The sequence below is a fragment of the Nannizzia gypsea genome, genomic scaffold (assembly GCF_000150975.2).
Source record: "Nannizzia gypsea CBS 118893 supercont1.1 genomic scaffold, whole genome shotgun sequence".
Classification (NCBI taxonomy): domain Eukaryota; kingdom Fungi; phylum Ascomycota; class Eurotiomycetes; order Onygenales; family Arthrodermataceae; genus Nannizzia; species Nannizzia gypsea.
The window spans coordinates 3145523-3161503 of record NW_003345201.1 but is presented as its reverse complement, the minus strand read 5'-3'; the positions used below and the strand labels follow the sequence as shown (position 1 = coordinate 3161503).

The 15981-nt window shown below is 48.3% G+C and overlaps 6 protein-coding genes across 6 annotated transcripts; 4 read left to right on the top strand and 2 right to left on the bottom strand.

Annotated features, from left to right (window-relative positions):
• Positions 1-547: 547 nt before the first annotated feature.
• MGYG_01158 (hypothetical protein) lies at positions 548-2063 on the top strand (the record flags this gene model as incomplete). The annotated part of the gene is made up of 5 exons (XM_003177024.1): positions 548-568; positions 705-723; positions 854-1018; positions 1225-1372; positions 1457-2063. The coding sequence occupies 5 exons, from the start codon at positions 548-550 to the stop codon at positions 2061-2063; spliced, it is 960 nt and encodes a 319-aa protein (XP_003177072.1).
• Positions 2064-3385: 1322 nt separating this feature from the next.
• On the top strand, positions 3386-4507 carry MGYG_01157 (hypothetical protein; the record flags this gene model as incomplete). The annotated part of the gene is made up of 1 exon (XM_003177023.1): positions 3386-4507. One exon carries the CDS (start codon positions 3386-3388, stop codon positions 4505-4507), a length of 1122 nt encoding a protein of 373 aa, XP_003177071.1.
• A 725-nt stretch (positions 4508-5232) lies between these two features.
• MGYG_01156 (glutaminase GtaA) lies at positions 5233-8045 on the bottom strand (the record flags this gene model as incomplete). The annotated part of the gene is made up of 6 exons (XM_003177022.1): positions 5233-5982; positions 6039-6169; positions 6224-6603; positions 6674-7248; positions 7301-7712; positions 7768-8045. 6 exons carry the CDS (start codon positions 8043-8045, stop codon positions 5233-5235), a joined length of 2526 nt encoding a protein of 841 aa, XP_003177070.1.
• An 878-nt stretch (positions 8046-8923) lies between these two features.
• Positions 8924-11111, bottom strand: MGYG_01155 (glutamyl-tRNA synthetase; the record flags this gene model as incomplete). Its single annotated transcript, XM_003177021.1, has 2 exons — positions 8924-10798; positions 10860-11111. The coding sequence occupies 2 exons, from the start codon at positions 11109-11111 to the stop codon at positions 8924-8926; spliced, it is 2127 nt and encodes a 708-aa protein (XP_003177069.1).
• Positions 11112-12732: 1621 nt separating this feature from the next.
• MGYG_01154 (hypothetical protein) lies at positions 12733-13980 on the top strand (the record flags this gene model as incomplete). Its single annotated transcript, XM_003177020.1, has 3 exons — positions 12733-13047; positions 13111-13398; positions 13462-13980. The coding sequence occupies 3 exons, from the start codon at positions 12733-12735 to the stop codon at positions 13978-13980; spliced, it is 1122 nt and encodes a 373-aa protein (XP_003177068.1).
• A 763-nt stretch (positions 13981-14743) lies between these two features.
• On the top strand, positions 14744-15674 carry MGYG_01153 (hypothetical protein; the record flags this gene model as incomplete). Its single annotated transcript, XM_003177019.1, has 2 exons — positions 14744-14775; positions 14843-15674. 2 exons carry the CDS (start codon positions 14744-14746, stop codon positions 15672-15674), a joined length of 864 nt encoding a protein of 287 aa, XP_003177067.1.
• Between the last annotated feature and the right edge of the window lie 307 nt (positions 15675-15981).

Genomic DNA, 15981 nt, shown 5'->3' with positions numbered 1-15981 from the left:
GTAAGTATGGACAATGCTGAAGCATCGGCATCTTCTCTCTGCTGTCTTATATAACTTATCTCTATCTATCTATTTCTGTATATCTAGGGAGTACCTACCTCTCTTCTACCTAGGTACTTACCTAGGTATGCATGTTATCTCCTTCTTCTTTGGGGAATCTGCCCTAAGCCCTAAGTCTTTCGTAAGCAGCGTCGGCCCGATGTTCCTCCGCGCGGCCCAAACAAACTCGCTTAACCCGAAGAAGCAAAAAGCTGCACTCCGAAACAGGCTTGGGCCGCTGTTTTTCCGGGCGGGCGCGAAAAGAGCAGCAAAGGAACAGGCAAAAGAAGGCAAATTAAAGGACGGGCGAGGAAGCGACAGCGAAAAAAAGACACACCTCCCATCGCACCGTCGACAACACTGCATCGCCACAGCACACGAGGCCGAATTCCTTTGCTCGCTAAGGGGTTTTCTGCCTTCTGTTCTGGAGTCCAGGTCGCTCCATATCCCCGAATTGTTGCAATAAACAGAAAGCCTTCCAAGGAAGGCGATATCAAATCCAGGCGTCATGGCGGACGTCCGGTCCAAGGTGCGTTCGGCTTGCCTTCTGCCGCATGTTCACTTATTCGAAAGCGCTCTACAAGGCCAATTGAGAGAGCTTGATGGATCGTTTTGATAGCTATCAGGCTGGCTGACACCTTTGTTTTTTTGTTACGTTGATATAGAACATGTACGAGCTTCTTGGTATGAATATGAATCTCTTCCTGCTACCACCGGATGACAACTGCTGCCTCATCGCGAACGCACTATACCCGTCTTCAGGCCGTCGGCTACCTTTTGAAGCTGCAGATATTAACATATACATCCAACACAGGCAACGACCCAGAGCTCGATCCCAACAGAGAGCCAGAGCCTCCGCTTCAGGTCGTTGACAAGAACGCTCCTCGCCGTGGCAAGCGTGACGGCCCAAACGAGGCTCGCGACACTGCTCCTCCTCCACGCTCCAACCGTGGACCCAGACTCCCTGCAAATGAGCAAGGTAAATAGACGATATCCTCAGTCTTTCTTTCCTGCCCGCCGTATCAATAAATCCCACCTTTTCCTCTATTTGTTTTGTGGCTGTGGCGACTTTTCCACTATGATGTCACGTGGATGAGCAACGACCACCACCCAAAATCCACATCATCAAAATATCGAATATCAATTAGGCATTGCTTTCTAACAAGAAGATCTCGGGTATATTAGCATTCCGTGACCGCAATGCCGGATCTCAGAGCAACCGCAACCGGCCAACCGATGCTCCCAGCGACCGGGCTCCTCAGGCTGCCCACAGGAACCGTGATGCCCGTGGTAACAACATTCGGGATGACCGTCACTCTCGCACCGATAGAGCGTAAGTATTATTTATCTCCTTTCCGCGATTATTTTGCTATAAAGAGTGGCTATTGACTGTGATCTCTTTTTTGCCGGTCTGCAGCATCACAGACAAGCAGGTCGAACAGGGCTGGGGATCCCGCTCTGGCGAGTCTGCTCTGAAGGATGAGCGTGCTGGAGAAGACATTGCTCGCAGTGACGAGAAGGAAGCTGCTGAGGCGACTGCTGAACAGCCTGCTGAGGAGCCAGAGGACAAGAGCAAATCATATGCCGACTACCTTGCTGAGCAAGCCCAGGCCAAGCTTGAACTCGCCGCAAAGGAAACCCGCAAGGCTAATGAGGGAGCCAAGGTTGACAAGAAATGGGCCAGCGCCAAGGAATTGAAGCGTGATGACGACGAAGACGAGTACATCAAGGGCCAGAACAAGGAGTCCAAGCGCGAGCGCCAACGCAAGGAGAAGAACGTCCTCGAGGTCGACATGCGCTTCGTTGAGGCTCCCCGACGTGGCGGTGACTCCTTCCGTGGACGTGGCCGTGGTGGTGACCGTGGTGGAGACCGTGGTGGTGATCGCGGCCGTGGCGGTCGTGGTGGACGCGGTGAGTTCCGTGGTAGCCGTGGAAATGCTCGCGGTGCTCCTCGTGGCGGTGCTTCCCACTCTACCGGCCCTACCGTTGACGAGAAGAACTTCCCTTCTCTTGGAGGCAAATAAGCGAGCAGATCTTTACACCTCCATGTACATTGACTGGCTCCCTGAGAAGGGAAACGAGGCCAGTCTTACACAAAGGCTGCTGCTCAACTAACAAATAACTCTTTTTTCCTTCTTTCTTGATGCAATTAACAAAAATTTCATCTAAGCAGAGAATCAATAAAAGGCCCTTTTTTCTGTTTCTAATACTTTCCAACAACAAAAGCTATAGTGGGAAAAGGGGAAGCAAAGGGCCCATGGGAAACAATTGGAAGCGAATTTTTGTTTCATATCTTCATGGACTCTTTCTTCTTTTCCTCCGGCCTTTTACCTTGTCTCCTGCGTCATGATACTATCTTGTTCCATGAATTAATCCTTTTCTTGCTCTCTCTCTCTCTCTCTCTCTCTCTTCTTTCTTCTCGTCCCCTCTTTGCAGCTTTCCCCCTTCTTTTCTGTCTTTCTCATCAGCCTGACCTCTTTAATTTCTCCCTACAGGAAACACGGCGGGGAGAGTCTATCTGGTTTACCATCTAAGCTCGTCTGCGTCTTACAGGAAAGGGTTGTTGGTGTCGGTTTCTCTCTTTCAATGGCGCGGCACTGAACCCACTGCCGTCGGGCGGTTTGATATGTAGAAATGGGTTTGGGCAAGTCTTCGTTTCTAACATGTACTAGGGGAAAACAAAATGGAAAGAAAATTCTAACGATCTATACTGGTGATTCATACCCTCTTGCTCGCCTTTATTTTTATCCATTATACCAAAGAGATAGACAGGTTCTGCCTGCTGCACTACATAAATACTGTATAGATACCCCTTTTTAGCGGCTGAATATCTAGGTACTACTGGAGCCAAAGTCTCGTTAGAGCCTTAGAGATACCGGCAATATACCGATTTCATGACCTGATATGCCATAGCCTCCTTCAACTGAGGCATATGCAGGCGAGATATACTTGTTATCAACAGAAGCTCGTCTGTCTCCTACGCTTGGAAACCTGCGGAAGCTTCTTCTTGCTCTTGCCTCCCAGCCCCCTGAATTTGAACTCCCTGAAAATCATAGATTCACTCTCAACAGTAGAGAAAACTCTGCAGGCCTCGCGGACTTTGAACAAAGAACTTCTCCTCTAGAGTTGCTCGCCATGTTGAGCTGTCCTGTCGGTGGCTGGGAATACCGATCTCTGCTTGCCTAGCGAGCTCACACTCGCACATTTTTGATATCTCGACTTTTTCTCATCTACCAATTTCAAATTGATACTTACCACCACTTAATCGCTATCAACTTTGCTCTTCTCAAAGCCCAGTCTGATACTCAAATACTGCTAAATGTCCACTAGATATTCAACCGACAGGATGGAATTCTACTACAAGGTCGTCAAGACGCCAACCACTGCTCATTCCACTTGCTCTATCTTTGCCCCGGACAGCCCAGGTCCTCAGCCCATAGTCAACTTCGGATACCAGCCCGAATACCCTTGCAACATGAACACCGACGGGCTTAAATCTACCAATGGATATGCAGTCGACATGTGTTCAGCACCGCTGTACCCGTCTGTTATCAGAGAAAAGGAGAAATCTCCATCGAAGCTCCGTGAAGTAGCGGCTCCTGACCTGGCAGAGCAAGACTCCCGTCAATTTCATCACGAATATCAGAAATATGTTGAAGACGCGGCCGCAAAAAGTTACAGGGAACATGATGCTATTCAATATCCTATCTCTGGCTCGGATACGAGCACTTCAACCACCACCACCACTCCGTCTGGCAGAGACACTCCCACCACCTGCCACTCAGCCAGCCCGGGACGCAGCGAGGGCACTAATTCTCTAGCCCCCGAAGGAAATAGCATCTACAAGAGCCCATCGCCTCCTCCTACGCCCTCCCTTGTGCATAGGGTCCTAGAGCCAGAACTATACCCGCCGCCAAACAAGGGCTCGTCATGCGGCAGTATCGAGGTCTACAAGAAATCACTCCCCTTCCGCCAACTCGGCTGGTCTTCTCAGGGCCGAATAGTTAACAGAGAGATATGCCTACCTCCCCGCCAGGTTCAACTTGACTCTCCCTTCCCATCTCCCCTGGTGCCGCCTGCTCGAGAGCTTCCACCACACCGCAGAGCCGTTCGCGAACCACTGCTGCCCATGCTTGTGTACCATGATGACGGCGAGGAGGAAATCGTGTCACGATACAATTATCTTCCTTTTGGTCGGCAGGCGAGAGATCCAACGCCTTATGCCCTTGAAGGCCTGGTTGCTGAGGCCCGTTCAAATGGATTCACTACGGAGCCAAAACCTTGCTCGCCTATTGGCAGCCGGAACTGGTATGATCGTGTGGCTGGGTCTCCAGGACGCGAGCCATTGCCATCTGCTCGTAAGAGAGCTCGTGAGGGCCTATTCGCCGCCATGTTCAGCCGTTTGGAGTCTCATCCTCCTCAGTACAATACCATGCCCGACCCTCCATTCCCTTGGATGCGAAGGTGATTCACTGAAGATTCGCCCCTTGCCCCTTAACATTCCCTCAAGGAACAACCAAAAGGCAAAAAAGGAGGAGACGAGAATCTAAATGCCCCCTGAAACCCTTCACCTTTTCACTTGAAAGTTGCTCTGTTTTTACCTTGATCGAAGTCTCGACTTTATTTTAATTTAATGCCCGATGCAACAATAAGCCCAGTCCTTCATTATACCATACCCTCTTATGCTATCTTCACAAATTGCTCTATTCCATTGCTTACTTGGAATTGACTTTCACATAAACCCACGCATACCGAAGTCTACGCCGACTGTGCTGCAATTCTTTCTATCCATGGATGTATTATACTAAAGTTCGCCAGGAGGGAAATAAATAATAATCACGAACTGATTGAATTCCCTATATCTGATCTACGGGAAGGTCATGATGTCTCTCAACTTGACCAGTAAAAGAAACTATCTAGTCTCTCGCCGCGCAGCAGCAAGTCTGTAGCAGTGGTCTATTCTCGCCTTGTCAAGGAGGACGCGGAACCATGATCACTTCTTAGAAAGAGGAAGTGAGGGAGTGGTTCCTAACTGGTAGAACATCTGAACGAATGTCCGGAATAAACGCCATGTGAAGCAAGCAGTATGTAATAAAGGAGAAATGAGTTGTGGGAATGCAGTGTCCGTAAAGATGATGATAAAAAAAAAGGGAACAATATCAGAAACAATGAGTGGTTTCGATGCTGGGTCGTTTAATCATCCTCGCTAATGATGGTTATCTGCGAGTCATCCACGTCCTGGATGGGGATCTGAGCTTGATCCCCTAATTTCACTTCTGAGCCGTCTGTGTCCTGAATAGGCGATTGAGAGTCTTCATTGTCGACATCACCATCATTCATTTCATCCTCAGGGGAATTATGCTTCTTGTCATCCAGGAATTTAAGCCCGTCCGTTGCCTTGCCATTGCACGCCTTCTCCAAGGCAAGGAAGGCAAAATGTCCACCAACAACGGGTCTAGCAAAGAAGTTTGGTCCTGGATAGCCTCCATCTTCTTCCGTCTTGTACAGATCGGTAAGAGGATGATCGGTAGAGGTTTCATTGACCCATTTGGCATATGATTGAAGGATTTTACCTCGTACGGAGGGACTTGAAACGGCCATGGAAAAGAACTCCCAATCGGATTTGGTATAGAGATGACGGCTATCAAGGGGGAGGCCGTACTTCTGGCGTACATTGTCATACCACTTTGATTGTTTTTCATAGACGTGCCTGGGGATGAAACCAGTCTTGCCTGGGGGTCGCGTGATTGGTTCCTGATCGTCAAGCGTACGGGGGTGGGTGTCGTGCTCTGTTCCATCAAGATGGAAGCAGAGAAGGGCATCCGCAAACATATTGTAGAGGGTAGTCCAGGAGCCGTACCAGTCATATGAGAGTTTGGCGTGGGTGCCGTCTCTGGAGAATCCAAAGCCTTCCCATTTGGTGATGTAGGTATCAGAAATGTTCTACAACCGGTTAGTTAATATTGTTCCGTACTTGCAAACAATAAAAAGTGGCTAACCTTGAAATATCTATAGTCCTCGGCCTTTCCAACAAAGTTGGACATCTCACTCATGGCATTGATACCAACAATGCCCTTGAGGGCAAGATTAGTTTGAAGTGCCAGCCATCCAGCAAAGTCGTCAGTAGAAACTAGGAAGCAGTTAGCAAGATAAATAAATTTTCAGCAGGTATTGGTAAACCTACGTTGGTTATGCGGCTCTAAAGAAAACTCAACAAGGTAGCCAGTCCATTGCCTCCAAAGCTTGTATGACTTCTCAACCCATTTCCGTGCCAGGTTTGTGGCATCTGGACCGACACCCCAGACGCTGTCGAGTCTGTCAATTCCACCAACTGTTTGAAGATCACGAAGAGGGAACAGTCCAACAACATCTGGTTCAGCAGCTCGGGCCTCGAGTGTGCCTGGATGCCAGGGAGCAGTAGTGTTTGCCTCTGGTGGGAACCTGAGGGAATTGACTATAGACAGGCCCATGATAAGCATATTACCGCATTCCTCGACAGGCATGTACTCATCCTTTCCATCAGGGTGTCCGGTCATATTGGGGAAGTGGGCACCCCAGATCATGCTTGGAGTAGTTGTTAGGGTATTGTCCACTGAGCATATGCTCGATCAACGGCTCCAGGAGATAGGCCAACCATCTAGGGTTGGTATATAGGAAGAATGGGAACGAAGGGAATATGACATCTACGGTCTGGCAGTTTCCATTGGAAGAAATTTCCTTGAGGAATAGAAGAGGATTATCCGAGGTTCCTGAGAAGGAGGTAGCACCTAGGACTTGCCTAGCAGTAAGGGCGACAACATCTACATAGTCTTCAGCGGCAGACAGCTGGGCATCTCTTGCAAGCTGGTTCGAGTACCTGTGGGCAAGGGTCCTAGCGTTGTCCAAGTCAAAGTAGTGGAAGTTGAGCAAACTCTTCACGTCTGGGAAATACGACTCCCAGAGAGGCTTCATGAGGGTCAAACCACGGGCAGAGGCAAACTGAACAACTGGATCCTGGGTATGAGCGATGGTGAAGGTGACTTCATCATGGATGGTCTCTATGTTTGGCTCATCATCTGTTCCATTGAGGTTGAATGCTTTGGAATAAGCAAAGACAGGTTCATCATCCATGACGGTACGGAATCGCTCATCATTTCTGTTTTGCAAGACACCGGTTCTTGCAAATCTAGTTCTCAGAAGCTTTGATGTTCCAGATTCGTATCTCGTTCCCTATTCATACCATTAATATCCAGGGTTCTAAGTAGTTTGAAAGGGGTCATACCTGAGGAGCAAGGAAGTGTAGCATTCCCCATTCTGCTCGATCCCGGAACTCAGTGAAGAGCTGTTCCGTCTTCCTGCTGACCTGCCACTCGTAGAGAGATTCCTTCCTTCCAGAGTCAACAATGTTGTCCATCTTCCAGATAAGAGTGTTTCCACGGTCTCCAGTGACCCATTCACCGTTCATGTCCATGTAAATGTTGACATTCATGTTTCCCTCTGCACGAACAGTGACATAGCCGGCAGGAATGGACTGACGTAGGGTCGAGGTCGGAGTGATTGGCGAGAGGAAGGTGATGGTTATCTTCACGGATTCACCAGCCAGGTGTTTGCCTTCTGGCTGGATTAGGAACGTCATGTTGGTAGTCGAGGCATCGTACTTTGACCCCAGGAACTGGGCGTAAGATACATTATATCTACAACTTGTTAGACAGATACATGCAACAGGTCGAGAGAGATAGGTATACGCACCCGTTGTTTGGATGATTCTCCCCCAGGGAGTCGTGAGCCCGGCCAAGCAAGGGATAAGTGTTCCCCGTGCTGGGGACGTGGGCCATGATGCTCATGCCCATATGTTGTCCGGTCCAGAAGATAGGCCATGTTGACCACGGCTCATGTCTCGCATCGGCCAGCCAGGTACTGAGATAGGGGTTTCTAACAATCAGTGGTAGCACAGAGGGTGTAAGTCGAGATGCCCCGGCGATGGCAGAGTAGGCCACGGCCCACGCGAGCAGGACCCAGCGCAGCATCGTAGCGTAAACACAGGATAGATAACCAGCCAGCCAGAGAGAGGTCGTCAACAGGTAACTAGCTAGATAACCCAGTCAACTGCTTCACTCTAGCTGTCGCGGGGGATCGGCTCCGTTATCTAGTCACTCATCGAGGAGGGGAGTCTATGTCTCGGCCATCCGCTCTGCTGCAGTTATGTGGTGTGCATAGCCGGGGGAGAAGGCCTGAGGGTCAGGCGGCGGCGTCACTTGCTCCTGCAAACGGCTGATCAGCTTGACTAGCTCTTTGACGGGCATGGATTGACTTCCCGCCAGCCATCTGGAGTAAGGAACTCAGCAAGTCGGCAACTAAGTAAGCAGCCACCGCTGGGCGCCATGGCGGCAGCTGCTTCATGTTTGGTGATGCCGGTTGTTGGTCGATGGTCGATGGTCGATGCCCGCTGTTGACGGCGACGGCGATGGCTCTGGCCCTTCTGGCTGTATCACCTGGAGACGGCGTGGTCCCCATCTGCCCTCGCACAGCATGGTTTCCCTCGCGCAGCGGTTGTGATTGCAATACGCTTATGCATGTTGGACAGACGGTGGCTTTGGGTGTTGGAAGGCTGTTGGACGGTCGAGGTCGGGTGTTGTTGCATCGCAGAAAATCTGCCAGCCATGCGACATCCGCTCCATATGATGATATTCAGGGAGCACGGCGATCTGCCGCGGCAGATCGATCTTGTCTTACGGAGCACTCACTGTTTACTTGATTCTGGGTGCTGAAGATCCTGAGGACCATAGTTACAGTGGTTTCAGTCATGTGGTTGATGGTTGATATAGAACTTGTTCGGTAGTTACATGCATGCACAGGCCATTATCTACCTAGGAATCTTTTTACCCTTCGTCCGGCGACACACTTACTAAGACTTACCGGTTGGGATGTTGAACAGGATGGCAGGCTGACCATCCTTGGGCTCCTGGTCGAGGATGTAGTAGCCCTTGCGCTCGAACTGCATGCTCTCCCCCTTCCTCAGGTTCGCCAGGTTGCAGTCAGCCAGGACAGTGTGCTTGATCTCCGTCTTGGGATTGAGGAACTGTTCAAAGTCCTCGTCCTTCTCGATCTTATCCTTGGTGATTAGGTAGTCGAACTCGTAGATTTCGGCAGGAACCAGCTTCTGGTCTCTGGCCAACCAGGTGACTTTCTTCTCCGTCTTCTTGAAGTCTCCTGCAAGGTGGAGCTCGAGGTCGAGGCCGGTGACTTTCCCGCTGGCTGCATCAGTGGTGATCTTGCGCACAATTGCATTGCCCCAGTTCATGAGGGTGATCTCCTCGTCCTGCTTGAACGATTTGGCGTCCTCCTGCTCGAACAAAATGTCCGTAGAGTAGTACACCGTCTTGGTTCCCAGCTCAGGGTTCTTTGGGTGCTTTGGCTTCTCCTGGGGCTTCAGGTCGGCCTCAGTGGCACCGGACACTGTGCCTGGCACCATGTCCTCCTGGTCAATACACGTGTGACGCGGGGAGGTCGGGTCAATATACTTGCGGTTATTGGACCAAAAGGTCGTCCAGTCCATGTTGATAATGTTGCGGCTGGGTCCTTGCTTAAGGATATACTCGCGCAACGAAGGGATGGTCATTCCACGACGACGGATGCCCCTAATGGTGGGCATTCGAGGGTCATCCCAGCCCCAGACCATGCCCTTATCAACGATCTTGGTAAGCTTCCGCTTAGACAGCAACGTCTTGATGAAGTTGAGGCGTGAGAAATCCCAGATATGAACGCTGCGGATCCCGAGTGTCTTCTGGAACCAGGCATACTGCGGGTTTCTGTCATTATACTCGTTGGTACGCAGAGCATGAGTGACACCTTCCAAAGAGTCCAGGATGGGCACACAGAAATCATATGTTGGGTATATCTTCCAGGCATCTCCAGTACGGTGATGAGGAGTTAAGTTGCAGCGGTAGATAACCGGATCACGCATGGCCTTGTTAGTATCGTCAACAGAAATTTTCGCACGGATACACCATCTTTGACCTTCCTCAGAGCCGGTTTTCATCTCAGCAAACCGAGCCAGATTGTCCTCCACGCTTTCATCCCGTCGCTTGCTAGCAATTCCCTCAAATCTTTCGTGCTGCATCTGCTCCTTCTCAGTATCATCTGCATAGGCATTGCCGCTCTTGATAATTTTGATACAGTCCTCGTACATCTCCTGGAAGTAGTCACTAGAGAACGAGATGCGGTCAGGGAAGATTCCCAACAAAGACAAGTCATAAGTAATTGCATCAACAAACTCCTGGCTCTCATTGGAAGGGTTGGTGTCATCGAATCGACAAATAAGTGTTCCCTTGTACGCTTCATGGGCGAAATAATCATTGAGGAGAGCAGCTTTGGCGTGGCCAATGTGAAGATAACCAGATGGCTCTGGAGGGAATCTGGTAACCACCCCCTTCTCAGTGTCCGGAAGACCAATATTGTAGCTAGCACCAGCTGCACTGGCGGCCGCTTTCTTCTTCATCGCTCCAGCAGCCATCTCGGCAGCACCCTGACCAACCCAGGGGTACATGGTCTCGATGAAGTTGAACCATCTACCAGTGCTGTTTGTGAACCTCTTCACGGCTCCGCTGGTAACCCGGTTTCCACGGAGGGTAGCCCATACAACCAAATCGGCAAGTGTAAGGCCATAGCCCACAATATACGAGCGGAGAGTGAGATGGGACTCCAGTTCCTTCATGGGCTTGTCCATTGCCTTGAATTCAGGCTTTGTGAACTCGAGGGCTCTTTTCAACCATTCATCAACCTGGGCGTTTAATATTAGCTCAATGCTACACATAGCGGACATTGGCAAAGGCGAAACCTACTTGATCCTGGTTTCCAGCTTGAAGAACCTCATACTTGTCGCGTAAATAGGGGATTATCCCCACGTCGTAGAGCAACAAGCCGTCATCCGTCTTGAGCTCGACTTTCCCATCTTTGCTTCCAACCTTATCGGATTCCTCGTAGACAATGGTCAGTCCAGCCTTAGGGTTGGCATCTATAAGACAGCTGGCCACGGCAACAGCTGGGAGAATGGTCTCTCCAGGAGCCTTCAGGGCAACAGTAAGAACAGACATCTAGTGGAAGCACTTGTTAGATTGACTGTGTCGTCGCATCGTATGGAGGGGTATGGGGTGTCTTACTCTCAATTTCTTTTCTTATCTTGCTGCCTAGCAATTAGATATTCTTCCCAACACTTTTAACAGCGTCTTGAAGTCTCTCTTGTTCCCCAGTTTGCTTCGTTCAGGCCGAGTTTCTGGTTGCTACTTGTGAGTGAAGCATGCATGAGTCAAGAAGATAGAAATACACCCCCGCGAAAAAGAAAATAAAACGAAAACCTATGTTACAACAATATAACTAGCTAAGGCTGGATATTTGTATTATGTTTTAAAGTTTAAATTTTTTAATTGGCTGTTTATTGCAATAAAATAACGTGACATAAGTCGTTCCATTTGATATTTTTGATTAACTAATAATATTCCCACCCCGCCAAAACCACATCCGAACAAGCTTCAGGCAAGAATTGATATAACACCTTACATACAAACTTGATATATGGTACTCTACTGCCTTGCTGGTGCCATAAATTATTCCTAGAGACAATACCTTACCTGTGTTTTGTTGCCAATCAAACCAGTAACTAATGGACGACGTGAGAATAATCCAGGGTTTATTAAGGGGAGAGCTTTTTGCCGGGCGACTTCGTGAGCTTGATCAAGCCTTGGTTTAGTCGCATGATGCCATTAAGAGGAAGGCAGTGCTTAGGGGTGTTGTCTTCTAGTACTATAGCTACCTAATAACACCTCCCCAAAAATCTTCTCACCGTTTACTTCAATGGTATATAATACTTTAGCAACGCCCACAATAGCGTTAGCTTTGTATCTGAGCGCTTCATGTACTTTGGATGAGCTCCCATGGATTCCCTTGATCCCTCGTACTCCCGATAGAGAAAGAAACATCAGGCTCTTATTATCCAGTTCAATCATCTAGTGTTGGCCGAGGAATACCAGCCACGCGTACGCGCCTTCCCTACCAGGCTTCAATTCCTGGGAAGCAGCTGTACGCATAAACTTAGGGCATACACATAACTATTCATTAAAGACAAAACAGGAGGTTTCTCTCTGCCACACGGTGACAGTACTCTCGAAGCATATAATCCCAATTTATGACGTAGAGAGGAGGGCCTAGAAAAGCACCATCGGTCCGCCTTTGTGGCTGCGGCAAAGCGCCAGCCGGGCTTCAAGTAGTTAGGTTCGAGCCGCTCGTGACAACACGTCGGAAGAGAGTTTGATTATAAATCAAAGAGCCGCGTGAGCTGCATAATGATTGGATGATGGCTAAGAGGCAAAACCGCGCTTATCGATAAGAGCCGCTATAATTAAAGCAAGCTACGCGTGGAATGTAAAACTGAAGAGACGCGACTGTTTACATCAAGCATCATTTTAGACGAGACGGCGCTTTTGATACAGCCGTTGAGCAATATTCTTCCATTCCTGGTATATACTAAGTGGTACGGAGTACTTGCCTTCATCGGTTAGTCCCTGATCTAAGTGACCACCTGCTCGAATTCATCGCATCTAACGCGGAGCCCATACAGCAGCTACTACATTGTCGAATATTATAAATGAGATATACCGTCTCGCAAACAGCCTTTCTCTTCCCTTTCAAACTTACTCGAGACCGATAATACCCTCAAACATGTCCCTAGCCTCGTCTACCGCCGCTCGACCTGCTCTTCTTAACAAGACAACAAACGCGCTACTATCTCCTCGAAAACACAACCTGGAGCCGAGCATGAATAGTGAAGACAACATTAGTAAAGAGGTAGCTAGTAATAATACCCCATCATCTCCTACCCAACTTGTTGGGAAGAAAAGGAGCATAGACCAGGTCGATGTAGACCAACATAGACCTAGCACAGCCACCAGTTCGTTTAATAGCCAGAATAAGAGGGAAGACGAGTTTTATATCTATGATGAGAGCACACATTCTAGTATGGATATTGATAAAGAAGTATGTTCTTCCTTTGGCAAATGAACTAAGTAAATGAATAGTGCTGGCTGCTAACAGAACTAGGCGTCTTTCCTGCAGTATTCTTCACATAACAAGGCTTGTGATAGCCAGGAACAAGAAAAGGCTGCCGAGAAGGGTTGCTCCCAGGAAAGCACTAGCATGTCATCACTCCTCAACCTGAGCTTTGAGTCCGAGAGTGGAAATTATAATAATGGGAATTTTAATAATACCAAACGGAACTCCCCGTTAAACTCGCCAAACCCCTCACAAAATGCCAGAAGACATCAAACAGCTTCTTCTTCTTCCTCTATACCCACTGATCCAGAAGCACGAAAGCTATTTATTCAGCAGGTAAGGGATACGTATATATGCACATATACCCTCTATTCCTTTACAAGCTAACGCTCGTACCAGAAAGCTGGATTACTCCGAGAAAAGGTCCAAACGGCAATGAAGAATATCAAGGAACACAGCGAAATCGACCGCCGCGTTATGGAACTCGAGGCCCAGAGCCGCCAGCCATGGAATACCCCTTCGCCTCTCAGTCAGCATGTAAACGAACATGCAAGCCCTTCTTCATCTCGTCCTGAAGTGCGTTCTGGTATAGCACCAAGGGCTCGGCAACCCTCTTCCACCGCATCTCCAAGCCAGAGCAATAATCAGATGGATGTAGATAACGATTCCACTCCAACACAACAGAAAATAAACAACCAACCCCAAGCTTCCTCGCCTAATCAACCAGCAACCAACAACCAGCCAGTTCAAACGCAAGGAAGCAGTAATGTGGCAAGCCTTCCCGCTGGTAATCGAAACGGAAGTTCCACGGTTGATAAGATGGCAGTCAGAGCTAACCAGGAGACTGCGGCAGATGGACTTTTGAAACTTATGAAAACCACTGCTGAGTACGATGCACTGGATGAGTGGAGCGGTTAAAGCTATATGATAAACGGCTTGGCCTTTTTTAACAGGCAGAACTTGTACTTTTAGTTACTAATAATAACCATACAGAAAAGACTATGATTTCTATCTTCCCCAAATCCTTTCCCTTACTTATACCCATTGGAGGAGCTAGTGTCGAGGACTGCCTTCGCTGTCTTTTCTTTGTTGATGCTGGTTTGGTCAATATTCAAACCATCAAATGACCACTCAATATATCAAACAAGGAACGTTCCGTGGGTGTTTGTTTAACAATCACTTTTCTAAACTGATTGTCTACAGCTATCAAGGAAGGCCTTTTATTTACTAAATACTAGCAAATCTTGATTCATATTTTGATCACCTACAAAGAAACTGGATGGAATAGTGACTTCTATGATATAATATACCATTGTCAAAGTCACTTATTTTCTAGGTTTATTCTATAACTCTGAGACAGAAGAGCTATTCACAAAACTACAGCGTTATGGTATGACTTGGTAGCCAGTGCTAATAACAAATATTACGCAATCTGTGACTACAAGGCAATTAATAGAACAAACAGCGAAAGTGAGTGATATCTTTATATACCCCTTTTATTCACTTGGGCATACGCCATAGATATAAGGCTTCTGGCGGCTTTCCTACGAACCCTTCAACTTCATCTGCTCGATACTTTACAACAGGAGGATCCCCTGAGTCTTGGAGGGTCGATTTTCTCGTTGAGTAGCATACGATCATTCGGCAATCTTAGTGTTCTTTCACGGCACAATAGGAGGACATGGGAAGACTCAACGGGTCCCAGCTTCGTAGGTAAGTTACTCTTTACCATATGCAATCTATCTTCCACTGTTCTGACATCCACTACCATATACTTTAGCCTCTGGTCCGGGCCCAAGGTCAAGCTGATGCATGCGGCCTCTCCGAATGACACTCCCCAGGTCCTTTTGAACGTTATTCCTCGGAATCTGATAGCGTACTTCTCTCCTGTGCTCAAGGATTGTTTCCCTACTGCAAATATAGCCCACGTCAACCGCCGTGGATGTGATAGAAGGACAATAGCTACTATATACGGTAGCTTGAAGCCAGCCTTCATCATAATCTTCAGTTGGATGATGAAATCCTGTGAAGGTCAAGGCCTGGTTTGGATCGAGCGCATGAACTACACCAAGTACGCCAGGGTCTTTGAAGCAGCTAAGATCCTTTCTGTCGACCTGGTTTGTGAAGACATGCTTAACCGGATGAACAAGATGGCAAATACCCAGATCCATGTAGATGATGTGATGTTAATCTACCACTTCTTCCCCAAGGAATCAGAGCCACGCCAGATCGTTATCCGAAGCATTGGTGATGCGGTTTTTGAACGACGCTTGCGTGGATGGGCCCAGTATAAGGAGTTCAAGATCCAGTGCCGTGACTATGATTACGATATCTACGAGTATGTTGAGAGGAAACGCCGTGATGCTGCTAAGGAGAAACGGAAACAACGCCAGTTCGAAAATAAGAGTAAAAGACGACTGGCCGGTAAAAATCAACTGCCTCAGGCCTGGGAGGCGGAGGATACCAAGGACCAGCAAGCTAGTGACAAAGTGACGGCTAAAAAGGTGACTGGAGTTGTTTCTCGCAAGGGGAAAGGGGGCAAGCCAACCTATGTTAGTGTCACTCTAGACAAATTTGGGGTTGATAACACAGACTACCGCCCTCAAATTTAGCCCACAGTGCATTCCCATTTATTTTTAAAATAGAGGCAAGTGGAGCTTGATGCTGTTCCAGCAGGTAAAAACTGGCCTTTGAGTGAAGCTTTCTCCCGTTAATCTTACTTTTACCATTACTATCAAATGAAGCAGCTACTCTTTTCACTCTCTTTTATTCTTTTTATTGCCAAATATGCTATGCTAGATTACAGTTGGGTACGCAGTCGAATAGACCAAATAAAATGCATCAGAAGCAGTCATATATCTGATGTTCGGGGTAATGGTGGTAGTTGTTTGCTATAAGCCTCCCAGCCGTCAAGCTCCG